This window comes from Linderina pennispora (assembly GCF_002104995.1).
Source record: "Linderina pennispora strain ATCC 12442 chromosome Unknown DL89scaffold_78, whole genome shotgun sequence".
Classification (NCBI taxonomy): domain Eukaryota; kingdom Fungi; phylum Kickxellomycota; class Kickxellomycetes; order Kickxellales; family Kickxellaceae; genus Linderina; species Linderina pennispora.
Genome location: NW_024468326.1, coordinates 1 through 27,317, shown reverse-complemented (window position 1 = coordinate 27,317; position 27,317 = coordinate 1). Strand labels below are relative to the sequence as shown.

At 56.0% G+C, this 27,317-nt stretch overlaps 3 protein-coding genes across 3 annotated transcripts; 2 read left to right on the top strand and 1 right to left on the bottom strand.

Moving 5' to 3' along the window:
• The first annotated feature begins 8,763 nt into the window (after positions 1-8,763).
• On the top strand, positions 8,764-9,495 carry DL89DRAFT_167877 (uncharacterized protein). The gene has a single exon (XM_040883745.1). It carries the CDS (start codon positions 8,959-8,961, stop codon positions 9,397-9,399), a length of 441 nt encoding a protein of 146 aa, XP_040739313.1. The 5' UTR covers positions 8,764-8,958; the 3' UTR covers positions 9,400-9,495.
• A 5,528-nt stretch (positions 9,496-15,023) lies between these two features.
• On the bottom strand, positions 15,024-15,508 carry DL89DRAFT_297135 (uncharacterized protein; the record flags this gene model as incomplete). Its single annotated transcript, XM_040890740.1, has 2 exons — positions 15,024-15,248; positions 15,305-15,508. 2 exons carry the CDS (start codon positions 15,506-15,508, stop codon positions 15,024-15,026), a joined length of 429 nt encoding a protein of 142 aa, XP_040739312.1.
• A 10,765-nt stretch (positions 15,509-26,273) lies between these two features.
• On the top strand, positions 26,274-26,858 carry DL89DRAFT_262110 (uncharacterized protein; the record flags this gene model as incomplete). The annotated part of the gene is made up of 1 exon (XM_040885864.1): positions 26,274-26,858. The coding sequence occupies one exon, from the start codon at positions 26,274-26,276 to the stop codon at positions 26,856-26,858; it is 585 nt and encodes a 194-aa protein (XP_040739311.1).
• Positions 26,859-27,317: the final 459 nt, after the last annotated feature.

Below are 27,317 nucleotides of genomic sequence, written 5' to 3'. Positions count from 1 at the left end.
GGGCGAGTCTGTGACGCGCGTCGAGGTGTTCGACCGTGTGTCCAAGGCGGCTGGCGCTGTGGCCGAGAAGCTGTGGTCGGGCGCGCAAAACACGCAGCGTGTTTCCTACGACGACTGGGCACCCAAGGCCAAGAAGCTGCTGGAGAACATCCCCGGGCTGACACTGCAGCGCCGGCCCAAGTCCAAGGGCCAGTTCGTCATTTCGTATGACTTTGAGGATGGCGTCAAGGATGCGTCTGGAAACCAGTACCATGGCGAGCTCAAGAACGGAGCCAAGATCGTCGAAATCGGCGAGGGCCACGGCAAGGCAGTGCAGCTCTCGAGCGATGCGTACATTGAGACGCCGTTGGAGTCGATCCGGTACCCGTACGCAATCGGGCTGTGGGTCAAGCCCACCGGTGACCAGCAGCCGAACGCCGTGCTGCTCGAGTCCGGCGACGGCAGATTGCTGATTAGCAATGCGACCAGCCCGACAGTGACGTTCGAGCAGGACGGGCACCAGTATGCGACGCAGATTATCCTGCCCAAGGACAAGTGGTCGCATATTGCGTTTTCGGCCGATGGCACCAAGACGTCGGTGTTCTTCAATATGCGCAGGCAGACGTGGGTGCAGTACTGGAACCCGAGATGGGACCAGCTGCGCAACGAGACGATGGTGGTGACCGGACCGATTGGCACGATTGGCAGCGCCAAGGGCAATAGCGTCAACGGCGTGGTCGACGGATTCTTTGTGCTCAACCGTGCGTCGTATGGCGGCGAAATGGCTTTCCTGGGCAAGCATTACGCCAATGCACTGCCATGAAAGAGTCATGTGACGTGAAACCACCCAATAAATACCCTGACAGCCTGAGCAAGCAAAAGACATGACGCGGTTCTCCTTTCGTTCAATAGTAATTTTCCTTTTCTTTTTGTACTAATGGCATCTGCTCAGCCGTGCACGCATTTCGACACGCCCGAGGGCAAGTGGGTGCTGGTCAGCAAGTTCCAGACGGAAGATGCGGCAAATCAGTTCCTGCCCAACATCGCCAAGGACATTGGCGCCGACGACCTGTGTGCAGGCGCCAGCAATTCGTCCACCATGGGCACAGTGCCGCCTACGGTCAATGGTCCGATGCGGTTTGGTGCTGCCAGCACCGCTATGGCAGCCGGCGGGCTGATGTTCCCAAGCACACCGACAGCACCGGCACCACCGCCGCCACCGCCAACAGCAGCAGCGCGCATGTACGCGCAAGCGAACCGACCCACACATGTGGCGATATTCCAAGGCAGCCGCAATGACGAGCCGACAGACGCACACAGCGAGCAAACAGCGGATATCAGTGGTGGGTCGTCGAGCGCATCAGTGGCCAAGAACAGCCGCAAGAGCAGTTTTATGCGGGGCTGGCGCACCAAAGAACAGAACGAGGTTGCGGTGGGCAAGGGAATAGTGACAAAATGCACATCAACGTATGTGAGCCGGATGGTGACGACCGAGAACCTCGCCAAATGGATTGTGGACGAGCAGAGCGTGTTCCTGGTGTTCAATGCACCGAGGTGCCTGACGTGGGCGGGGGTTTCGGAGGCTGGCCGGGAGACCCTGGCCAGGCTGGACCTGACGGGCACCACGCCCTTGTGCCATGCGGTTAGCGTGCGGTCGGCGAGCCGTGTCGATATCATTATGGGGTTTGTCCACGGCGACATGATCTGGTACGAGCCAGTGTCGGGCAAGTATGCACGGCTGAACAAGAACTCTGGATACGGGCCGGCGATCACGTGTGTGAAATGGCTGCCAGACTCCGACACGCTGTTCATGGCGGGCACGGCCGACGGTGCGGTGATGATCATGGACCGCACCAAGGAGGACTTTTATGTGCCCGGTATAGCACATGCGAACCGCAAGGTCACGCGCATGGACCATTTCGAGGTGGCGCGGCAGCTCAAGCCGCGCAGCAACCCGGTGGCATACTGGAAGCTGAGCAACCGCGCGATCACGTCTCTGGCCTTCGCACCCGACATGCAGCGCGTGGCGGCCACGTGCGAGGACGGCGGTCTGCGCGTGATCGACTACATGAACGAGCTCCTGGAGGACGTCTATTTGTCGTATTTCGGCGGTCTGACGTGTGCGGCCTGGAGCCCCGACGCGCGCTACATTGTGGCCGGCGGCAAGGACGACCAGCTGACGGTCTTTGGGTACTACGAGCAGATGGCCGTGGCCCGCTGCACCGGCCACTTGTCGTGGGTCACCGATGTGCAGTTCGATCCAACGGCCCGCAATGCCTATCGGTTCATGTCGGTCGGCGAGGACGCGCAGCTGCTGGTGTGGGACTTTTCGCTGCCGGCGCTGCATCGGCCGAGACTGCACCGCACGCCGTCGCATCAGGCCGGTCACGTGCGCCACTCCTCAGACCTCGACTACCTGCATGGCCCACCCGGCGTCGACGATGCGCCCTCGGAGACGGTGCATGGCCGTGTACCGCGCGACGGGTGCGCTGTGCTGCAGCCGCTGGTCTCTGAGCGCATCCACGAGGCGTCCCTATGTGGAGTGCAGTTCAGCCAGGACTTGCTGGTGACCGCGTGCCGGCAGGGCGTGGTGAAGGTGTGGCGGCGGCCGGTAGAGAATGTAATTTTCTGAAGACTCAATCAAAACTTTAATCCTTCTTGGCAGTGCCCGACACAATATCGTCGACGCGCAGCAAGAGCGACGCCGAGTCCACGGCAGTCTTGATGGTCTGCAGCTTGACGGCCAGCGGCTCCCAGACTCCGTACTCCTGCATGTCGGCGGGCACACCGCGCTCACCGTCGACTCCCCAGGACGTCAGGCCCTGCGCGTGCTTGGCACGCAGCTGCGTCAGCGTGCGGATCGCATTGCCGCCGCCGTTCTGGATCAGCGTGCGCGGGATGACCTCCATGGCCTCAGCCACGCCCGCATACGGCCACTGCTCGACGCCATCAACCTGCTCCTTGGCGCGCTGCGCCAGCTGCACCGCCACAGCCATCTCGGCAGCGCCGCCGCCCGGGCACAGGAACGGCGTAAACATCACATTGCGGGCTACGCACATGGCGTCCTGCAGGTTGCGGTCTACCTCGTTCAGCGTGTCCTTGCCGGGCCCGCGCAGCAGAATCGTGCAGGCCTTGGGGTTGCGGCACTGCGTCAGGAACGAAAAGTACTCGTCTCCGATCTTCTCCACGTGGAACAGCCCGCACGCCGTCCCCACGTCCTGCTCCTTCAGCTCGTCCACCGACGTCACGATCGTCGCGCCTGTGGCACGTGCAATCCGGTTGTTGTCGGTCTTGCGCATGCGACGCAGCGCCGTGATCCCCTGCTTCACCAGATGGTGCTGCGCCAGGTCCGACACGCCCTTCTCCGTGATCACCAGGTCCGGCTTCAGCGCCGCGATCTTGTCGCACATGGCCTTGACCTGCTCCTCCTCGATCTCCAGGATGCGCGCCCAGTCCTGCTCGCGCGTGATCTCAATGTTCGTCTGCGACTCGCCCTTCTTGTACTCCAGCGGGCAATCCAGCAGCACAATCCGCGGGTTCTCGATCCGCCGCCGCATCTTCGGATGCACCACGTCCTTGTTGACCATCACGCCATCCAGCACGCGGCTCTCCTCGATCTCCCCTCCGGGAACCTTCTCCACCCGTGCAAACCTCTTGATGTCCACCTCGCGCACATCCGCGCCCTCGCTCTTCGCCACAATCTGCACGGCCGTCAGCGCCAGTCCGCACATCAGGTCGTTCCACCGGCTGACAAACTTGGTGCCGATTGCGCTCTTAATCAGCTTCAGCATCTGGTCACGGTCGCTGGTGTCGACCGGAACCGAAATCTGCCGCAGGATCTCCTGCGCGTCAGAAAGCGCCCGCTGGAACCCGCGCAGAATCACCACCGGGTGGATCTTGCGCTCCAGGAACGGCGCGCTGATCGCCAGCATCTCGCCCGCCAGGATTATCACGCTGGTCGTGCCGTCGCCCACCTCGTCGTCTTGCGTGCGGCTCAGCTCAATCATCGACTTGGCTGCTGGGTGCGCTACCTCGCATTCGCGCAGGATCGCAAACCCGTCGTTCGTCAGCGTGATCCCGCCCATCGGGTCAAGCAGCATTTTGAGCATCGCGCGGGGTCCCAGGCACGTCCGCACCACGTCTGCCACTGTCTTGCCCGCCGCAATGTTCGACATTTGCGCCTTGTGTCCGCTCTCCCGCTGTTTGTTGGTGTTGAGAACAATAACCGGTGCGTTCATTCTTTCTGCTTTTTAATATTTTTTGCCTGGAGGCTAATGAAAAGGTATATTGAGCAAGATGAGAGAAAAACAAAGAAAAGACTGACTGCTCGCTGCAGTGCGTGAATTCAGCGGTGCCTTGTGTGTGTGTTTTTCTCTTCCGACAGCAAAATAATCGTGCCTTGCTTCTTCGTTGTTCCTTCCTGATCACTGTACCAGATCAACTCCACATAATCAACAGCGAAAGAAAATTTATCCGCAAACTGCAAACCGCAGCTCTGTACCATTTTTTGTTCCTGCGGCCAGCAACTCGTAAACCTCCAGCTGCGATTACAAATCCCCATCTCTCTCTCTCTTTGTAATATCCACATACACTTTTTCATTTTACAAAATATGGACTCTCAACCCCCCAGCTCCATCCCAATGAACGCGCAGAGCTCGCCTCTGTTCACCTGCATGGCGTGCCAGGTCGCCTTCTATTCGGCCGAGCAACAGCGCCTTCACTACCGCACCGACTGGCACCGCTACAACCTGAAGCGCAAGGTGGTTGGACTGCCAAGCGTAACGGCGGAGAACTTTGCGCAGCGCGTGCTGGCGCAGCAAGCCAAGGCAGCCGACGACTCGCAGCGCGCGAGCTTCTCGGCAACCTGCGACGTGTGCAAAAAAACCTACAGCTCGGAGAACGCCTTCAACAACCACCTGAATAGCAAGAAGCACAAGGAGGCCGAGCGCAAGATGGTGCAGAAGATCCAGGACGAGGAGATCCAGAAGATGGACCAGGAGCAGGAAGTTGTCGAGGAATCGGCGCCAAAGGTCAGCGAGTTTGTCATCAGCGATGATGAGGACGAGGACGAGGACGAGGAGGTGGTGGAGCAAAAGATGGATGTGGATGCGCCGCTGAGCAAGGAGGATGTGGAGCGCGAGCGCCGGAAGCAGGAGCGGCAGATCAAGCACCAATTGAACACGGCCACTACCGAGCAGGAGGTGATTGACCTGCTGGAGAAGAAAAAGAAGGCGGCACCGCGGCTTAACCCCGACCACGACTGCCTGTTCTGCCCGAACCAGTCGGACACGTTCGAACAGAACATGGAGCACATGGCCAAGGCCCACTCGCTGTTCATCCCCGATCTCGAGTACCTGGTGGACCTGCACGGCCTGATCCAGTACCTGGCCAACAAACTCTCCATCGCCAACGTCTGCCTGTACTGCAGCGGCCGCGGCCGCGCTCTGCAGAGCCTTGAGGCCGTGCGCCAGCACATGCTCGATAAGGGCCACTGCAAGATCGCGTACGAGGAGGAAATCGACGTCCTGGAGATCTCGGACTTTTACGATTTCTCGTCCACTTATCCGGACGCCGACCAGCATGACAAGGACGAGGAGCTGGATGAGGAGACGATGGCGGGACGGCGCAGCCTCATGGGAAGCGTCGAGGAGGAGGACGGCGAGCTGGTGCTGCCCAACGGCGAGCGGATCGGACATAGGACGTTGCGCCGCTACTACAAGCAGACCATCCCGATGCTGCGCACCGAGAAGGACAGCGTTATGATCCACAAGATGCTGACTAATTATGCGGAGAACCCAGAGTACCAGAACCAGATCGTCCAGACCAGCCACAACCGCGAGCTGGTCATGGCCCAGCCCCATGGCCGCCAGGCGTGGAAGGACATGGCCACGTTCAAGGAGTACCGCCAGAGGCACGACTACAAGACCGCCATCGGCATGCGCAACAACGGCCTGATGAAGCACTTCCGCCAGCAGAACCCGTTCTGATTCCCCTCCTCGCTTTGTCGTCTCTAAATTTAAAGTCGCAAGTGAAGTTGCAAAATAACATGCCTACCTGCTCAACCATGGACTGTATGATGAACCCCAGTACTGAACCATGGTCTGGCCCACTCGCCACTGTTCAGCCGCTTTAGATAACATAAGCTATGAGCCGATGCAACCCAAACAGACCAGCTGTGCCAGCCACAATGTAAGGCGAGCAGCATTTGTCTTGGATTGAGGTGAGCTCGCATTGCGAGCACGGGACAGCTAGAACAGAAGCATGTTTGGAATCAAATAAAAGAGAACTGAAATGAAAAAATGAACCTTCAAGAGGCCCCCTTACTCCTCCTCGACAACCAGCTCGTCAATGTACGTCTTGAGGCCCTTGATCTCGTCGCGTAACTTGCTGTTGTCGTCGCGCAGCTCCTGCGTCTGCTTGCGCAGCGGCTCTACCGCCGCCTGCAGCTCGCGCTTCAACAGCATCGCGACGTCCTCCTTCGACACCTGGCTGGTCTCGAGTCTTGCCAGGGCCTGGCGTGCCTGGCCCGCCTCCTCCTGCACCTTATTGAGGTTCTGCGTCATCGCCTCCAGCGCACGCTCGAGCCTAGCAACCGTCTGCTTGCTTGCCGTCAGCTCCTGCTCGGTGCCACGGAGGCGCCCGGCCACTATCTCGGCCTCCTGGCGCATCTTCCGCTGCTCCTCCTCGACCTGCCGCTGCCACTCGCCCGACGGCTCCGCATGCGTCACCACCGGTGCTGCTGCGCGTGGCTGCGGCGGCGAAAACGACCGGCGGGCCTCACTGGGCGCCCGCTGCTCCTCTGGCTCGTCGCTGACAGCGCCGCTGGCACGCGCCTGCAGGGCTGCCAGCCGCTCAGCCATCGCAGAGCCCACGCGGCCTGTGGCCTTGAACCCGCCAGCAGGCAAGTGCGGGCCGCCAAAATGACTGCGCCCGCCCAGGCCCTTGGGCTTCTCGGCCACCGGCGGCGGCACCGCCCGGACTGGCGGCTCCTCCACCGGCGCATCCTTGTCCTTCTCCAATGCGCTCTGCAGGGCCTTTGACTGCGAGTCCTCCTCCACCTGCTTCTTCAGGCCCTCCGAGGTTGGCTTCTGCCGCGGCGCCCGCCGCACTAGTCGCTTCACATGCGGTAGCGAGGGTGCCTTGATTGGCTCCAGTGTTGCCTGCTTGGGCTCCGGCGATGCCTGCTCAGCTGGCTCGCTCGACTCGCTGAGATCAGGCGTGACCTCAGTGTCCAGATCGCGGTCCTGTGTCTGTATCTCCTCTTCCTCCCCCTCTTGCGCTTCGGGTTCCTCAGTGGCAGGCTTCTCCACCGGCTCCTCCTTCTTCTCCTCGGGGTGGGGCGTGATCTCCTCGTCATCATCCTCGTCCTCTTCCTCCTCATCCTCCTGCTGCTCCTCGGCAGCAGGCTCAGGGGCATCTGCTGGAGCAGGTGACTCCTTTGGCGACTCCTTTGGCGACTCCTTGGCCAGTTCCTTGGCCGACTCCTTTGGAGCTTCCTGTTCAGGCTCTTCAGTAACAGGCTCCTCCACAGCAGGCGCTTCCACAGCAGGCTCTTCGAAAGTACTACTGCGTGACAGCATCTTGCGGGGCAACGCCGGAGCTGGAGCCGGAGCTGGAGCTGGAGCCGGAGCTGCCACGGGCTCCTCCTCCTCCTTGTTTGACGGGGAGCTCTTGCGCGGCACACGGTTCAGCTGGGCCAAAAAGTTCGGCACCTCCTCCTTGACCTCCTCCTTGAGTGGCGGGCGCCTGACACTGCGCAGCTTATGCATCACAGGCGCAGCAGCCGGCACCGGCGCATCCTCTGACTCCTCAGCCTCTGTCTCTTTCTTCGAAGACGGCGCCGACTTGCGCAGCATCGGCATGCCGCCGCCGGCAAAGATCGCGCCCAGGCCGCCCTGCTGCACACCGTACGCTGCCAGCTTGAATCCCTTGGGCTTGCCCTCAGCGCCCTCGGCAGACTCGTCCTCATTGCCTTCCTCGTCCAGCCCCGCTGACTCCTCAATCGCCTCAACCACGTGGCTCGGGAAATATCCCTTTTTGCCGTGGTACTCGCCCTTCCATCGCGGCTCGTCGTCTGTGCCTCGATGGATGATTGTGACTACATCACCGGAAATCAGATTCAGTTCCTCGTTCGATGTCGCCTCGTAGTCCTCGATGATCTTGGCCAGCTTCGGGTCCCCGCGCGGCTTGCTGGCCGGCGCGGTGCTCTCCGCATCCTTGCCACCCTCATCCGCCCCCTCCTCCTGGTCGTCCTTTTCTGAACCCGCCTCATCCTCCTTCTGGGGCTTGTCTGCGTCATCCCCCTCATCCGAAGCCCCCTCTTCATCGACAGTCTTGGGCACCTGCTGCACCTGCGGCAGCGGCGGCAGCGGCACTGATCCCTCACGGACACTTGAGGTGCCACTGGCCACTGACGACGCAGATGGACGGCGCACCGGCAGGACAGGCGGAGCGCCCAGAGGGATACCTCCAGCGGGAAGCGGCTGCATGGAAAGAGACACGCCGAGCATGGGGGGTGCAGCTCCAGCTGGTGGCGGCGGCGGAACTGCGGCCGACGGAGCTGGCGGCACCTTGGGCAGTTGCGGCAGAGCAGGTCTGCCAGTAAACGGGTTGGTACTGGGCTGTGGTAGCGGGCGGCTGGGCATGGCAGGCGACGTAGTGCTCTCCTCGGGCTCCTAAGAAATAAAAGCAACAAAAAAGCGTTTAGGAAACAAGCAACACTGGCCGGCGAGTTCCTTGAACATGCAATAAAAATGCAGTGTCGTCATCCCCCTCCAAAAATCCCCCTCCACGTGACACGTTACCTCATCAGGGATGGACGACGAATCCACAGCACCCGCGCTCTGAGCACTGGGCACGCTTCTGACGCTAGGGCCCTCAGTGCTGGGCACCTTGTGCAGCGGCTGGTGCTTGTGCTTGTGCTGGTGCTCGTGCTCGTGCTCCTTGGGCTTGGTCTTCTTGGTGCTAAACAGCCTGCTTATGCGCTTCGACTTGTGCTTATCCTTCTTCTCCTCCTCATGCTTCCTCTCCTGGTCAACCGAGGCCCTTGGCGGCAGCGGCGGGCTCTGCACCGGCGGTGCCGGCTGGTCGCTCGCCGGCTGCGTTGCAGTCCTTTTCGGCAGCGGTGGCAGCGACGTCGTGGTGGCAGCACGCGGAGGAATCGGCGGCAGCGGATGGGCAGCCGGTTCATTTGCGATTTCCTCGACAAAGTCGGCCGGGAACATGCCAGTACTGCCGTTGTTCTTGCCCAGGCACCAGCCGTCCGTCTCCTGGATGATCTCGACTATGTCGCCGGGCTGCAGGGCCAGGTCGTCGTCCTCGACCGCCTCGAAGGACTGCAGCGCGCGCGCCATGCGCTTCGGCTTCTTGGGCCGACGTGCCGGCGGCGGCGTCCGGTGCTCCTCCACCTTGCTGACGTAGTTCGCCGGGAACCACCCAGACTCGCCGGTCGTCGTGTTCACCCCCACCCACCACTCGCCGTGCTCATCATTCGTCACATTGAGTGTGTCGCCGGGCGTCAGGCCAACCTCATCGGGCTTCGATTTCGTGTACGCTAGATGCGCCTTGGCCGTAAACTTGAAGGACATTTCGAGAAAATACAGTGTTTGTGAAATGCAAATAAAGAGGGTAATTGAAGCAAAGACAAGGCGAGAACCCTCAGTTTGTCAAGGAACTGACCCCGTCGCGGCCCCTGTTGCCTTGGCAACTGTCATGCGGAGCGAGTTAGCCTCCGCCCCTAGAGCGGTGTTTATTTTAGACAAAGTCACGTGCATCTACAACCGGCGGCCCTCGTCGACCAGGCGCTGCTCAGTCCACAGCGTGTTGCCCGAGCACGCACAGACCTGCTTATCGTTCTCAAACAGCCCAGCACTGCGGGCCACCACGCCGGCCAAAATGCCCCTGCCGCTGCTGCCCTCGCTCTTCAGGTCGTCTCTGCCCTCAGCAATGACCATCGACCGGCCAATGATCTCCCAGACCTTGAACCGATCCGTCTCGAACGTCAAATCACCCCACCCGTCCTTGACCGTGATGTTCCCGAGGTCGCCCCGGTGGCCCGCATCCCTGTCGCCATGCTCTTTATTGTCCGGGTTCCAATGCGGGCCGCAGGACTCGGGCACACTGCTCAGGTCGCCTGCTGCATGAATCGCCACGCCGTGGTCGCCGTCGGGGATTCCGCTGACTGTAATATCCACAAAGCACAGCGAGTCGCTGACCTGGACAAACCGCGCCAGGCCCTTGGTCCGGTCGGTCAGCCTGCGGCCCTCTTCGAAAATGCACACAGCCGCGCCAATATTGCCGTTGGTTGATCCGGCCCCGCGCACCACGGCTGACCGCCCAGAGTCCTTGAACGCATTGAGCAGCTGTGTCGGGCTGGCCGTGCCTGAGACCAGCACCGTTTTGTCCGCCAGCGAGATGTCGTAGGCGGTGACGCCTGCTGTGCTGCTGAGGATCTGGCCGATGTCATCGACGCAGCTCTGGCACGTCATGTCCACTGCAAATTCGACCTTGATAGACATTGCAAACGTTGCTGAATTTCCGGGTTCAAGAAATAGTGTATGCTGAAGAAAACAAAAAGAAAAGGTGTGCTTGGTCCATAAACTGCCCTTGCTCGATGGCGCCGCCTTTATGCCCATCGACGCGAGGTGGAGCTATATTTCCCGGTCGATTACTAATCCGCTATTCCGACTCGTACTTTGCAATGACGACATCGCCGGACCCTCTGTTCCTGGGGTTGGATCTCAGCACGCAGCAGCTCAAGGGAATCCTCGTTACTTCTGCCGGCGACATCATCCATGAAGCCACCATTCCATTCGACACTGCCTTCCCCACCTATGCCACCACCAATGGCCGCCACATCCGCAACGACACTGCCACGACTCCCGTGCTCCTCTGGGTCGAAGCCATCGACAGACTGTTCAGCGAGCTCTGCAGCTCAGGCTACGCATCCCGGATTGCTGGAATCAGCGGTGCCGCTCAGCAGCACGGCAGTGTGTACTGGACCCAGCAGGGCATAGAGTCGCTTGCCAGGCTTGATTCGAAAGCGGCCCTGAAGGAGCAGCTCCAGAATGCCTTTGCTGTCATGGACTCGCCGATCTGGGAGGATTCGAGCACCGCTGTGCAGTGCAAGGGCCTGGAGCAAGCGGCGGGCAGCGCAGCTAATCTGGCCCGGATCTCTGGGTCCGTTGCCTTCGAGCGGTTCACGGGTGCGCAGATTGCGAAAATCAAGCAGACCGACCCGGACCGCTGGTCCCAGGTGGCCCATATTTCCCTAGTATCGTCGTTTGCCGCCTCGCTTATAATTGGCAAACTCGCGCCCATCGACGCCAGCGATGCCTCGGGCACCAACCTCTACGACATTGGCCAGATGACGTGGTCTGAACACCTCTGCAATAGCGTTGACCAAGGGCTAAGTGCCAAGCTTGGGCCGCATCCCGTGATGGCCGATGCACAGATTGGCACGCTTGCTGAGTATTTTAGAGCAAAATACGGGATGCCGCCATGTCCCGTTGTTGCATTTACAGGCGATAATCCGTCGGCATTTGCTGGATTCGAGTCGCTGCTTTCCGGCGCCCGCAGCTCCGCCATGGTGATCAGCCTCGGCACGAGCGATACTGTGCTGTCGTCGCTCGACACGTACCCTTACGGCGCCGGCAAACCCACCAGCTCGTCGTTTACGGACGGCCATGTGCTACAACATCCAACTGACCCTGACCGGTATATGGCAATGCTGTGCTATAAGAACGGGTCGCTGGCACGCGAGCACATCCGCAATAGCATCTCCGCCGGTGTCTCCTGGCAGCAGTTCAATGATATGGCTGCCGAACCTGCGATGCCAGACAGGTTCGGGTTCTTTTACCTAGCCACAGAGATTCTGCCCAAGACCAAGGGCACGTACCGGTTCGTGCGCTCCGATGCTGGTGATCTGGTGAGCCCACAGTCCAGTAACCGGTTCGCTGTAACAGCCGAGACATCTGCCGATGCACGCATGATTCTGGAGTCGCAGGCAATGAGCATGCGTCTCGACTTTCGGCGCAAATCCCGCCAACTGCCCTCAGCCATCGTTGTTACTGGTGGCGCTTCACAGAACCCGGTTCTGCGGCAGGTAATCGCTGACGTGTTTGGCACTCCCGTATATACGCTTGGCATCATCGACAATGGTACGTTTACTGCAAAGAGCCCTGCAATGCCGGCGTACGGCGGCGCTATCCGCGCCATGCCAAGACATGCGGACAATGCCAAGTACGCGGTTATGCCAGTGTGCCACCCAGATAAGGAGCGCTGCGAAGTGTATGAAAAGGCGATGGTCGATTTCGAGTTCCTTCGCAATGTTGCTGCAAACTGGAAGTAAACGATTGGAGGGACATGTACGTGTTTTGTTGGACGGCTATCGTGGCGGTGGAATTTAATAAATTTTCTCATACAACGGAAACCTTTGCCCTACCCGGCCTGCGTGTGGCCGGAGGGATTTGAACCAACTGGATCGACCGATTTTAGTCGGCAGCTGGGGGCAAGGCAGACAGCACCTGAAAAAGAAACAGGCGGTGGTTTTTTGTCCTACTGGGCCCGAGCATCTATGAAAAAAGCTCCTGGGCATAAATAGAGCACCGTCCTTCCTTGCTTTTTCTCCTTTACAGCCTACATTTTTCTTTTCTGCATACCCTTGTCGTTATCTCTGCCGACGGAATCGACGGTGAATTCCTCCCTTATCTCCAGCGCATTCTATTCGGCCCGCATTGATAAGCAGCCATTTTTTGTTCACGCGAACCTGCACAACCTCCGCCAGCAGTTCAGCCTTGATTTTCCCAGAAAGAGTCACGCACACGCACATAATTAAGCAGAATGGCTTTCCCGCTTACCGCAGCTACTGCCAGAAAATCGGCCCTGGGTATGGCCGCGGCGCCGTACACCCGCAACCTACCCGCACTGCTTGGCATGCGTGCATACAGCGCACGGCCAATCGCCCGTGACACCGCAGGTAAGAGAAATTTCCCTTCTCACCAAACAAAATATTCCCACCCCTATCTCCCCGCCGAATCCCAACTAACATGCAGGCCCCTTCACGATAGACCGTCCAAAGGTCACCGTGCAGACGATCCGCAAGATGTACAAAGACAATAAGCCGATCAGCATGATGACTGCCTACGACTACCCGACATCCGTGGCATGTGAGCGTGCGCAGATCGACATGACGCTTGTCGGCGACTCCCTGGCTATGGTAGCCCTGGGCCACACCGACACATCCCAGATCACCATGGACGAGATGGTGCACCACAGCAAGGCCGTGGCACGCGGCCAGCAGTCGTGCTTCCAGGTCGCCGACCTGCCCTTTGGCTCCTACCAGAACGACGAGGCGACTGCCGTCAACAATGCCATCCGCATGGTCAAAGAGGGCCGCGCCGAGGCCGTCAAGCTGGAGATTGGCCGGCGCGGCGCGCCCAAAATCGACGCAATCGTCAATGGCGCTGGCATCCCTGTCGTGGGCCATATAGGACTGACGCCGCAGACTGCCGTGGCGCTGGGCGGGTTCCGCGTGCAAGGCAAGTCGGTGGCCAAGGCGCAGGCCCTGGTCGACGATGCGTTGGCTCTGCAGCAGGCCGGGTGCTTCGCCATGGTGCTCGAGGCGATGCCGTCGCTGGTTGCTGAGACGATCACCAAGCTGCTGCGAATCCCGACTATTGGCATTGGCGCTGGCTCAGCCACCTCCGGCCAGGTCTTGGTGCTATCAGACATGGTCGGGTTCTTTGACCGGTTCACGCCCAAATTCTGCCAGAGCTATGCTGATCTGGGTCCGCGCATGGCTGATGCCATCCAGGAGTATGATGCAGATGTGAAGAGCCGCCAGTTCCCTGTCGAGGGCATCCATACGTACGCAATGCCGCCTGTTGCTGAGGAGAGGTGGCGGGAGCACGTGCAGAAACAGTTCGGGCTTGAGCTCAGCGGGCTTACAAGCAGTGGCCATCAGCCGGCAGAGCCCAAGCCCATGGCAGCTGCTACCACGACTGGCATCTAACGCATTTCTTTAAATCTGTACTCCCTATTCGATACCAGAAATGGCAAATCTCCGAATGTTTCCCAGAGATCCTCGCTTCCCACAACGGGAGGCTGTACAGACATGTGGTGATATTCCAGCAAGTCACACGGCCAAACAGTAGGAAGCATGCTCATTTCTTGCACCCTTGCACTCTTTATACAGCAATGACCAGCGAGTACAACGCCGCCCAGCGGCTTCTGCACAAGATCAAGCAGAATGTCAGCGAGTTTGAACTGGACACACGCACCGACTCCCAGATCCTCCAGGCTGGCATTGCCCAAGACCTGCAGACGCTTGGCAAGAAAATCGCCGAATACCGCATTCTGGCCCGCCAAGACACCAACGAGCGCAAGCGCCGCATGATGATTGACCGGGCAACTGCCATGGCCGACGACCACGAGAACCTCAAACGACGCGTTGAGAAGATAAAGCAGCACAAGCAGAACCAAACCACATACTCTCACGAGCGCGCTGAACTGTTCCAGCGACCAAACGCCTCGCAGCCCATGGATACGGCGATTACTATGGATGGCCCGCAAGGCGAGGATGCGTTTTATCAGCGTAGCGAGCTGGCACTAGACAACTACATCGCTCAGGGCGTGGCGTCGCTGGGCAATTTGCGCGAGCAGCGCGGGATGCTGCAGGGCGCGCATAAGAGGATCCTGAACGCCGATAGTACTCTAGGGCTGTCAAAGTCAGTTATCACGTATATCAACCGGCGGACGACCCAGGATAAGATTATTCTGGCAGCAGGTATGCTGGCTACGTGTGTGGGCATTTACTTTATTGTGCAGTATTTCGGTTGACGCTTTTTTCTAACAAGATTGTCGCTTTCTGCATGTGTACGCAAGTACACTGCATGCATTCAGTCATACGCGATATTGACATGGTCTCTGATGTTGCCAGCAGGATATGCGGCAATATAACAAGTAAAGCTGCGGGTTGAAGAACGTGAATTGTAAAGTAGACTGCAAAAGGCCCTAGTGGAAATGAAGGCGCATTTACACGTTTTTTAGGGCGCACCAGTGTTGATGTTGGCAAGAGCAGCGTCCAGGAACTCGCCACCCACATTGTCATAGTAGATGTCAACTCCCTCAGGATCTATCCTCTTGATCGCCTCGATAAAGTTTCCGCATGTCTTATAGTTGAAGGCAGCATCGACTACCGAAAAGCTCTCCCAGCTGGCATCTGGTGTACTGACAATATCGCCCCCTGCCGAACCAGCACTGGTTGATGCCTCGACGGCAGCAGAGCCAAGTTGCTGATCGGCTTGTTAATCTTGCAGCGAAGGACGTAGCTGTCGGTTGCGCCGGTCAGACGGCCACGTTGGTACGGATCAATGGAGAGATACAGGGTGCGAATCAGGACTTGGTTCTCCTTCAGCGAGTCCTTGGTAGGAGCTGGCTCTGTGGCGATTTTAAAGCTGTCGAGGCTTGCAAGGCCACTGGGCGAGAACTTGTTCGCCAGAATGCGGATATTGATGCGTGAGTTTGACATTTTGGATATTTCTGGATCTGGTCTAAGATTGGTATAGCTCTTTGTTTCATGCTTCCCCCCCCCCCCCACGATTGTGCATGGCTTCTTTTATACCTGTGCCCGGACGTGCCAGTATATGATTCTTTCAAAAGCCATGTACACTGCTTCATTCCATGATTATTGATGGATCCTGTAGGAAACAGGGCCAGCCAATGAATTACTGGAAACATCGGTGATGAGCAAGCAGCAATAGCCACAGTGTTCCCAGAAGTCCAAGGAATGTCGCCAATACCTTTGCACTCGCTAGTACCTGCCTTCTTTGGGTCGATAGCACTCTCCTGAAAGGGTAGGGGGTCGAAGTTGTCGGACAGCCGACGGCCTTTGTGTTACATCCAAAGGGTTTTCTTAGTAGACTTTCACGACTAAGCCCCGACATAAGGCCGCGTGGCTCACTCTGTCGGACTCGCAACGAAGCCCACTCTTCGGTCATTCCGCACTGTTCACTAAGGTTGCTTCTGTTTGCAAAATACGTGTACATGTAAGGTCTGACTCTTACTTCCTTATTGCTCTGTTTTCTTTTCTGCGAAATCTGCTGCGCCCTTGAATACGGCACCTAAGAGATCACCATGGAAGGTGCCCGTATACCGCCTGAAACAAAGGGTAATGAGAGCCTGACTGATAGCTCCTAGTTGCAGATAGTATCTCCTACGATATATCCAAGTGCTTAGGATACAGATTACAGTAGCTGGTGGGTTCCCCGTGGCCTGTGTATTACTCGTGGCTGATGCACTCCATGCGGCTAGTGCATTTCCAACACCTGAGACCCTAAAATAGCCTAATGCATTAATACAAACCAGGACATGTGGAGTTCCTGAAGCATTCGCATCGCCAGCACCACTCACTGTGCTTGCAGTTCTTCCACTTGGATTTTGAGTCGGCTCTGCCACTAGCCATACCCTCATTTTCATCTCCTGCAGGAAGGAGGACTGCCATGACTTGTCTTATACGTCGGATCAGAGGCATCGGCCATTCGTCATATCCATCTGAAGTGGTCACTACTTTTGTTGAAGAAGTTTCAGGACCCTTTATTTTGCGGGTGCGTCAGCGCTGCTGCACTGACAGAGTCGATTAGGCTTGGCAAAGATGATTTTGATTCCACGTGCTTGCTTGTCAGTAGACCATTTATATTCCTATGTTAACTTGCCTCGATTAATTCCCAACTACATAGCCATGTAATACCAGCGATTAACACATCGATATAGCAAAAAACACATGGCGGAAACTGCATTTTTCATTTATTGCTTTGGTGAGGGCAGACGATGTGGCGTCATGGCCGTAAACTAGTGAGGCTACTCGAATAAGATGCCCCAGCTAAATTTACAGGTGAGCAGCAAGGTAAATTTGTTTGCAGTAGTAATATGAAGGCAGCAGAATATTGCGAATTCAATGCTCGTTTTTAGAAACTCTTCATGTATTTTTGCAGCACGCTATATTTTACAAATCAGCCCTTTCTCTGCTAGCATAGACTCCCTTCTATCTTTCATCCCGATTTGCACCTGTACTTTTCTTCAGTGCAAGCTCCTTCAGATACATACAAAACTATCATTTTTTCCATGATCCCTGAACTAACAAACGGGGCTCATAGTGAACAATCGCACCCCAGGAGCAATGGTTCATTGAGCGCCGAGAAGGACCATGTTCTGGACCGACTCAATGACCACTATGACCGCGACATCCTGGATTTTGTCCGCTATTACGGCAGCTGCCCAGAGGCGCAGTGCGCGCGTGTCCTCGACCTCGACATTGACACAATAACTATTGAGTGGTCGTGGAAAAACGGCGACGTGACTTGCAAGGAAACGCGCAAGTTTGACATTAACAAGCAGTGGGGTCCAGCGACCACCATGCGCCGAGTCATGGATATGGCACATGATGCACACCGTGCACTGCTGATGCGACGTGTGCGTGAACTGAGCTCTAAGGAGGAACGTACACCAATTGTGTTCAAGCTACCACCCATGCCTATCGTTGTAGCCACCATCGGTGGATTTCTGGCTCTGTGGTACTTCGCATACACCAACCAGCAGAACCTGGTCACTCTGTGGGTTTACTGGGTGCTGCCACAAAGGCTTTTCCGCTTCATGCTCGGGTCACTGATCTTGGTGCACAGCGCCGAGGCCATCGTTATGTTCCTAGCTTGTCGCAGATACAGGCGCCGCGAGCCGCACACGATGAGACTGAGCACACAGCTGCAGTATACATTTAGCACGCTTGTGTTTGGGTTATTTTCAGGTATTCAGTTCACACGCCAGGCATTCAAGCATTCGGACCTAGCCATGTCTGTGCAGCTGGGTGTTGAGGAGGCAGCAAGTCAGGTCCGCTAATAGCCTCTATTGAAGTTCACGCATAAGCTTAATTTCGAACAGAATAAAAGCAATGCTCAGCTGAAACGGTCTGCGATTTATGATAATGTGCCACTATTGCAAATTAATCTGTTTGGCTTCAGTTCAATTCGCATTTGCCTTTTACTGCATTGCGCAGCAGATTCAGCTTTATCTATGGTCTTGCCTAGCTCAAGACAGGACTCTGTCATGTGCACATTGAGGCTGTTGACATTCGGGGCCCGGAGTCCCCCTGCGCCACCATAGACAAGGCCGAAACGCATACGTACAAAGACCCAGACAGACGACCAGCATTCCTTCTTCCCCTTAGTCATTTTGAGAAGTTATTTTTCCATATATTCGATAATCACTCATTCCCCAAGTTAACAGAGACTATCATATCAACCCAAGTTATCTGCATGCTTATCTAGTCCATCGGTCCATTTTGAGCAACCATGTACTTGTCTGCAATGCCTACACCGAGATGATCACTGCCTCAGCATTATTTACCAATACTATGCCCCTAGAGAAAAGCCTTAAACTATGCCTCCTAACCTTAAGATCTGTTGAGTGGTTGGTCCATATCTCACACTGCAATTATTTTGCACCACACTGTCTAGCCATAAGCCATCTAGGCAGTTACTGGATAGGGCTATACATTTGTAGGTTCCTAGTATTTGGCTAGATTCTTTCAAAAACAAGTAATTAAGGTGCTGTCAGTACTATGCTGTAGAGACATCACTTTTTAGTTGCACACTAGGCACTAGTAAACAGCATGAGTTATGGAGGTTAGAACAATAGTAGCGTTGGTATCGTTAACTAAGCGTAGTACCCCAGTTGCTATAGGTATAGAGGCAGCAGCTATAGCTGTGACAACCCATGTCCTGGACTCTAGAATCCTTGCCCAACATTGGATGTTTTCAGCTGCCGCTAGCAGACTTGACTAAAAATACCCTAGCCATACTGGCTATCTAGCCTTATGAAAGTTGCTGAGACATGTTGGCCACAACCCCTTTTCCCATCTCTACTACATACAAGTAAAACACAAAGCTACACAATAGGTTATTGGCATTTACTGCCACAATAGCAAAACACGCTGTACCCCAAACTTCAGGAAGAGAAAGCAACCCTGTGGCCGTGCTGCATTGCCTCCTTTGCTCAACACTAGTCTTATAGTTTTTTCACACTATGAACGGTGCTGGAGGCAACTCTACTCGGCTTTTATTTGACGACGACGACTACCCCGGATCACCAATGGGCAGCATTGTGTTTGCAGTGGTAACGCTAGCAGTTATTCTTGTCCTGTTCAAGATTCTCTACGAGCGGTGTGTGACGCCGCTGTCGGCTGTGCCTGGACAAATCGTTCACTCGATAACCAGCATTCCGATGCGGTACCATATGATACGAGGCGACTTGCCCGAGTTTTTGCTGAAGCTGCACCAGAAGTTTGGACCGATAGTACGGATTTCACCTCAGCGCGTATCGGTTGCCGACCCGGACATTATCAGGCATGTTCTTGGCTCGCACACGTTCAGGAAGACGCCCAGCTATGAGATGCCCGAGGGGATTGAAGCCAATGCATTTTCGACACAGTCTCCGGAGCTCAGCACGCATAGGCGCAGACAGATAGGGGCCGCTTTTTCGCACCGCAACTTGACTGGCATGCAGGACAAGATTTTCGAAGCGACGGTTCTGTCCGTGCGGGAGAAGCTTGATGCCAAGTTGGCTGAAGCGGCTGACAACAAGGGGCAGGCTGTGGTAAACATCTACTCGTGGTTCTCGCTGATTTCGCTCGATACCATTGGGATATTGGCGTTCGGACGCAATTTCCATGCGTTAAAGAACGAGATGCATGAGCTAGTTCCACTGCTGAACCGTGTGCGGGTCATCAACTATGTCACCATGGCGTTTCCGTGGCTGAAGCAGATCCCGAGGCTGGTTGGGTGGAGGCTGACGACCATTTCAAAGGTTCTCGATTTTGCCCATAGTGCGGTTATCGAGAGACGTGCACAAGAGCAGGTTCCAGTTCCGGATATCCTGCAGCACCTGATTAACGCTGGAACAGTTCCAGGAGACCAGTGCCAGCCGATGAGCGATTCCCAGATCGCTTCTGAAAACCTTGTACTGCTGCTGGCAGGGGTTGACACCACTTCTTCGGGACTGACGTGGACTTTGATGCTACTGCTATATAATCCGCACATTCTGAGGCGAGTCGTCAGTGAGCTGCGCAGCGAGTTTCCGCAGGACCACGTCATTTCCTTCTCCGACTGTCGCCAGCAGCTGCCATATCTGACATCGGTCATTACTGAATCGCTCCGCATTATGCCACCAGCGCCTGGCATGCTACCGCGTCTGGCACCCGCTGACGGCGTGCGGCTAGGCGGATATTTTCTGCCGGCTGGTACATGGATCTGCTGCGCTATTGGGGCGCTGCACATGAACCCGTCCGTGTTCCCGCAGCCGAGTGCATTTGATCCTGAGCGGTTTTTGGGCGAGAAGAAGCCTGCCAATATGCTGGCGTTCTCGACTGGCGTGCGGGCGTGCATTGGCAAGAACCTGGCGCTAGTCGAGCTGCATGTAGTGCTGAGCAACCTTCTGCTGCGATATAATGTGAGGATTGCGAAATCGGAAGTCAGCAGCCGACAGCAGGATGGTGAGTCGGAGGTTTTGGCTGGAAGGGTGCCCGACATTCCGCACAAGACGCATATGACCATGAACCCGACACGGCCAGAGCGCGACTGTCTGGTGATACTTTCGCACATATAAAGTTAATTAGGAGTAAAGACGCAAAAATAACAGTAACAAATTACATACTCTGGGTGATGCCATTAATGTCGGTACCACTACGTACGGACAGCAGGATCTTCCAGATATGCTGCTCACGCTCACGGAACGCCCGGCGCTCCTCGCGGTCCTCCTGCCACTGTTCTCTGTACATGGTCTCCCACCGGATCCGCTCGGCTCGCTCCTCGCGCCACCGCTCCTGGTCCAGGGCCAGTCGCTGCCGCTCCAGCTCCAGTCGCTGGTACTCGAGCTGCATATACGCGTCTGGCAGAATAAGCCCACTTGTACCCAGCGAGTCGCGACGCCCAAACGGCAAACCAGATGCCTCTGGCGATGCACCATTAGCAGTAACTGAGCTGAGTAACACTGCCTGCTGCTGCTGTGTCAGAGACTGCGATCGCTGCTCTGCATTGGCGGTCCGAAGACCGAAGCCTTTTTGCCGGTGGCTGGCCAGCAGGGGTCGATGGGACGCCCAGTGTGTTCACTTCGCCCGCAGAGCCAGACATCATACCGAAAGCCGAGTTAGTAGCCTGCGCTGACAGCGTCTGACGCAGCGGCAGCGACTGCGGCACAGATAGTTGCGGCGACCCAGACGACCAGTCGGCGATCGCTGCAGTATTTGGCGAGGGCCCGAGCATCCGCTGGGCGCTCATAATCGACGATGCACCGACAGATGTCGTGATCCCCAGTTCGTCGGTTGCCGTGGTGGCAGGGATATTGGCCATTGCGCGTGCGGCGCGGTAGGCGCTGTCGGTGTGCGAGGACGGGGTTCGGGCAAATGCAAGCTGCGTGGGCTGTGCTGTAAACCCCGCTGTGGTGGTCGTTGCGGGCGACGTGTCCATTGAGAGGCCAGCTCTCTGAAGCGCCTGCACTGTGTGGGTGTTGGCGGCTGCAGCTGCAGCAATCGCGGCGGCGGCAACAAGCCCATCTACATGAGGATTGATTTGTATGTATGTATGCATGTGTGTGTGTGTGTTTAAATCCGGTATTTATGCACTGCCTCGGTCATGTCGCCGTGTCGGAGCACAAATCATATCAGCCTGTCCGGCAATTCCTTCACAAAAATATTTCTTTGCTGCTGCTGCCATCATGTGCAGACAGGATGCAGATCCCCCTTTGGTCAGCAAGTCTGAAGGCGAATAGTGGAGGGATGGATTTTCAGCAACAGCAGCCTCTTCGTAAAAGGACATATCCAGTTGCTGAACATATTCGAGCTCAACCACACAGAAAAGGGAGGGAGAGGAGGACACTGAAAATCGTGCTGCTGAGCGCCATTTTTCACATCCGTTTTCTGTGCCCAGACGGCCCGAACATTCCAAGGAGGTGAAAGGAGTTTGGGATCAGCTTGTCATACTTTCGGTGCTGCACCCAACAACACACCTAAGATCGCTTACCTTGTTGGATGGCTGCGGCAGTGGTCGATGACAGCGCTATCTCCTCAGGTGTTAACTGGTGTCGCGGCTGATCGGCCAGCACAGAGTCGTCCCCCATTACGCTAATCCCCGCTACCTGTTGTGGCTGCTGCTGTTGAGATTGTTGCTGTTGCTGTTGCTGCTGTGGCTGTTGCTGTTGCTGTTGCTGCTGCTGTTGACGCTGCTGTGATGCACCATTAGAGCTAGCCCGGGCCTGCTGGCCTTTGCGCTGCTTGGTCTTTGTCAGACAGCTGATGCACGTATTGTACAGGCTGCCGTTCTGTCTGCGCTGGAAGGCATCGAACGGCATGCGCTTCTTGCACGACGAGCAGAAATGCGTGGTGATTGGTAGGTCCATCCAACGTGGCGCGCCCATTACCTTGTCGCTGCGCTGGCGATGTGCGTTGGTGTGGTGATGAGTTGGATGACACTATGACCGGTGACTGGGTTACAAATGCCTGCGAGCCTACAATGGTAGGTCCTGCGGAAACGGTCACCCCGCCCTCCGCGGGTCAAGAGGTTGCTCTGTATTTCCGCAACTGAACTCATGTATGGATTTTAAGGGGGTGCGGGTTGTTCCCAAAGATGGAAAGCTGTTTCGAAACACTAAACACGGAGGCGATGAAAAATGCTGGTATTTTTCAGTAGTTTCCGGGAAAATGGAAGGAAGGGTACACGCGAATATTTCAGAAGAAACGAGGGTGCAGGGAAGAAGTGCTCGAATGGTTTTTCTGATGGGTGCTGAACACTGCTCTTTTAAACGCAAAGAAAGTTGTGAGGCACTGAAAGCAGTAAAAAAGCATCCGTGTCACTTGTTCGCGAGCCACATAAATTGTTTTCCTCCTTTTGCCAAAACGCACAATCCGGCACAACCTTCTAGAAAACCGTACATCCCATGGACGATGCCTGCCAGCAGATATTACATGACGCGTGTTTGTCCCCGGCTGCTGCAGTATTTTTTCTTACTCGGAGAATACGTGTCTGAATGGACTGCTGTTGCCAAGCAGGGCAGTGGCCTCCACTCCGGAAAACATGTACTCGCTGGGTCGTGCCTCAGCAAGCAAGCGCCTGCTGGCCCTTTTGTTTTCGGTGCTTCCGGTAGCGAAGGGCCAGGCCGAGCTTTCCAGAAAGACAAAAGCTGTCGACGCACTGGCCCCTCGTGGGTACACAGGCTGGCAGCCAGGATAGGCTGTGGAAAATGCCTTCGCAGTTGACCCCATTCGTACATGCTCACACATGGCTTAATTTTTCCATGTTGTGGTGGTGGTGGATAATCGCCAATTATCACCATCCAGTGCATGGTGGTCCCTCTTTGCTTTTCTGCTACTTGGACCACCCTGCCTGCAAGCACAAATGGAAATGGCTTTGCACCCGGACGATCGCTGGCTATGTTTCGGCCGCACTTTTATGCAGCTGCCAAGACTGCCAGCCATGCTGGTTTCTACCACGCCGACTCTTTCTACATGGATCCCAGGGAGGAGACGCAGAAAACTGGCCCACATCCCGTTGGCTCCCACACCCTGCTCATTCTCTGTTTTGATTTGATATGCTGATCCAACCCTCCCCTGATCCCAACTGGTGTGGGCATCTCGCATTTGCTCGCTTTTTTGGCTCTGACTGGTGTGACTTTCTTGGCTTGTCTCTTCACAATCCTCAGAATTATACTCTCAATTTTTTGCATTTTCTAATTCGGAATACCCCGTCAGCCATGGACCAGCCACAGCGCATTTACAGCTGTGCCTGTCTCAATGTGCGCATACACGCAGCCAGCATCGCCGAGCAGCAGACATCGCTGGAGGATATTACTGGGGTCCGGGAGTGCCGCCTTGCCGCAAAAGCAGTGCAGGTCGCCCAGGGAAAGCTGCTGGAGATCAAGCCGGCATCATCAATTGACCGCAGCATCAGCGTCGTTCGGTGCCTGGTGTGCAAATCGCCGGTCATCTATTTCCGAATCCCGCAGCCGACCCCGTCATCATCGGTCATATCGTTAGGCCAGCAGCAAGCAAAACTCCCATTGACCGGGAGCCCTGTGTTCCTGGACAGCGGGGCAATGGTAAGTCTGCGAGCAACAATAACTCCACACAAACCACCTCGTCTATTGTACCAGCAACCTGCCAACTCAACACCCTGCTTCCCTTTACTGCCATCACTATATTTACGTAAGACCCCCAACCAGGTCGAGGAGGCAGAAAAGCTGGCAGACTACTCCGCCTGCCTTTGGTATGCTTCTGACGCCCAAAATTATAGGCGGACGTACGCCCCAACCCCAAACATCCACATCCCTCTCGACATCAAGAGCAGTACCCAGGAGTACCTGAAAAGCGAGGAGTCGGCAAAGTATGAGCGGATCCGCGAGTTTACGAGCAAGCAGGATGAAGCATTTGACAAACTCAGCAACCGCGCCTGGAGCGAGTGTGCTATCGTGGCCGAGCTGGCCAACCGCATCAACCCCCAGTCGCCCACACTACCCACCTCTGCACGCAGGGGATCAGTTGGGTCGTCTGGACTGTCAGCCATCCTGCGTGGAAACAGCAAAGGTGGCCCAAGCCGGACTGAGCAGCACACTGGGGCGCACCGGACCGCGCAATATAGGTAGCCGCGGTGCCCTCGGCAGCATTCCATCTGTCGAGGTCGATGACCACGATGTGTTTGATCTAGATGACGATTTTCAGGACACCTGGGCAGCAGTATCACTCGGCGATTCCTGGATTCGGCCGCCGCAACACGAGCCACCAGTCTGACGATTTCTCGGAGGATCCAGATGCTGATGATGACTCGTCAATTGCTGCTGCCGAGGAGCGCGGTTTTTGGCCACTTTGGTTCGCCTGGCCTGAACATGCCCCAGCGCACCGATGCTCCCAGCATCACTGCCAATGCAATTGTTGGCTCGCTGCCTATGCAGATCCCGCTGATTAGCGCCAGCTTGGCAGGAGGCTCGTCGCTGAGCCGCCGTGAATACAACAAGCGCCTTGAGGAGCGCAAGATGAACCAGAGGCGAGAGGAGACAATCAGGAAGATCCCAAAGACATTTGTACCACCTCACGAGTGATTGAGCAGATGTATGAGCAGGACCACGACATGCTCTCGGGCCAGCAAGCCCCGGGACTCACATGCGTGGAGCCGGAGGCAGGCGCCCGGATAGACAGCGCTCGTATTCCAACCACGTTACCCTGCATGTCTGTGAGCTGCTGGCGTTGTCACAGCGCTCCAATATCTCTAACTCTTCTGAGGGAAATTTGGCAAATATATTATACCTCCAAAATGCCACAACGACATGGGCTGCTTGTTGTGTGAGAGGTTCAGTAGCCAAAAGAACCTACTTTGTCTGTAGCTCGTTGTCACCTGGCTGAAGCAGAATGCACCACTAGGGATTTGCAAGGCAGAATGGCCGCCATTTTTCTACTCTTTCCAGCTTACAAGCATCTGACACCAGTCGATAGTGACGACATTTGCACAACAAAACACTTGCATGGTGAGATGCCAGCCTGCATCGATTGCTACTCCACCAGACCGGGTCACATCCGTTTTAAACATCCTGCCCCCTTTAGCCGTCTCTCGTATACGGAGCGACCAGCAGACCGAAACAACAAAAGTCCAAACTAGCGAGAATCACAATCCCTATTTGCAACTAGCCTGCTCAGAACTGCAGCTCCTTGTTTGGTCAGAGAAATAAAGTGAGCCAGCGTCTGCAGAAGCTTATTTGACTTTGCCATATGCAGCCCGAATATCAGCAAAATATGATATGCATGCTAAAGTACAGCTAAAACCAACGGCTGAGTGGTGTCGGCATGTCGACCAGCCTTCAGTACTTGTCTATTGGTGTGTGTGTGTGTGTTTCCTATTGGGACTGGCGTTTGCTGATAGAACGAACCTTGGTGCTATATACGCTGATCTCTCCATGCAAAAAACGGCCTCTTTGTCTTCTGTTTATGCGCTAAACGTCATATTCGCATACTGAACACAGCTTAACTATAGCCTTCCAAATGAACAACAAATGTGTGCACTATGCTAGGTGCTCCCCAACAGTTTCCGGTGCAAATGAATCGGTACCGGTCGCATATATAAACGACTTCACGGTCTAGGAACTAGGCCAACCAAACACCCCATCTACAGATTACTCTACACGTTCTCCCCTTCTGCAATCACGCACGCTCTCCTCATACGCTAATACCTCCCTTCCCCTTTTCTAGTCACGACTTTGCACCCAATATGCGTTTCTTCGTTGCCTCGTTCTTTCTTGCCGCCACTGCCATGCCCCTTGAGCTCGGTAACCATGCTGACCTCACCAATATTGTTGCTGGTACCTCCTCGAACGGTGCTGCTGCCAACGCAGGCCATGCGGCTGCTGTTGCCGCCTCCGATACTGTTTCTGCCTCGGCTCCCCCTGTCCACGCTGCTACTTCACCCAGCACTACTGCTACTGATGTGAACCGGGATGATGCTGATGCTAAAGCTGATCCTGTCGATGTCAATGCTACGCCTAGCGGCGTCATTGCCAATGTTGGTTCGGTCGACGCCTCAGCTGGACAGAACCGTGCTAATCCCTCGGTGAGCCCCAACGGTGCCGACGCTACCAAGCCATCCGCTGCCATCTCGCCGATCAAGGCTAATGTGCAGAACCTGATCAAGATCATCTTGGACCCGAAGCTTCTGGAGAAAATGAAGCAGACCCTTCCCTGCCAAGACCCTCCTGGCCAACTCGTAGTACATCGAGGCTGTCCTGAAGAATCCTCAGTCGGCACTGGCCATCCTTGGCGTCAACTCGCTGTCTCAGCTTTCATGAATAGAACATAGTGCTGCTTGCTTTCTGCTGAAATTTTACAGTTCATTCAAAAAGTACATTTGTGCCGTTGTTTAAGAAAGAAAAATACCAAACTTTCTTCAATGTTACAGCGTCATTTTGCATATACATGTCGATCAGCATTGCATTTGTTAATTCCGTGTTTAGCTCAAGGGGAATAATATGTACAAACTTGTTTGCTGCCTCTGCTGCTGGACAGAGTTTCGAAATTCCGCCAAAGACCAGTCAGTTGCAAATGTCAGACCAGGTATGTCTTCACCTCTAAGGCAGCTTGATGCTCCTCCCACCTCCAGTTCCCCTCATATTCAATAATTCCGGACCCCCTCCTTCTTTAGTCACACCATTATGTGCTTCTTCGTCGCTTCCTTCGTCCTTGCTGCTGCAGCCAATGCCACCCTGCCCCTGCTCCAGCCCTCGACTTCAGTGGTATCCTTGGTCAGATTAGCGACAAT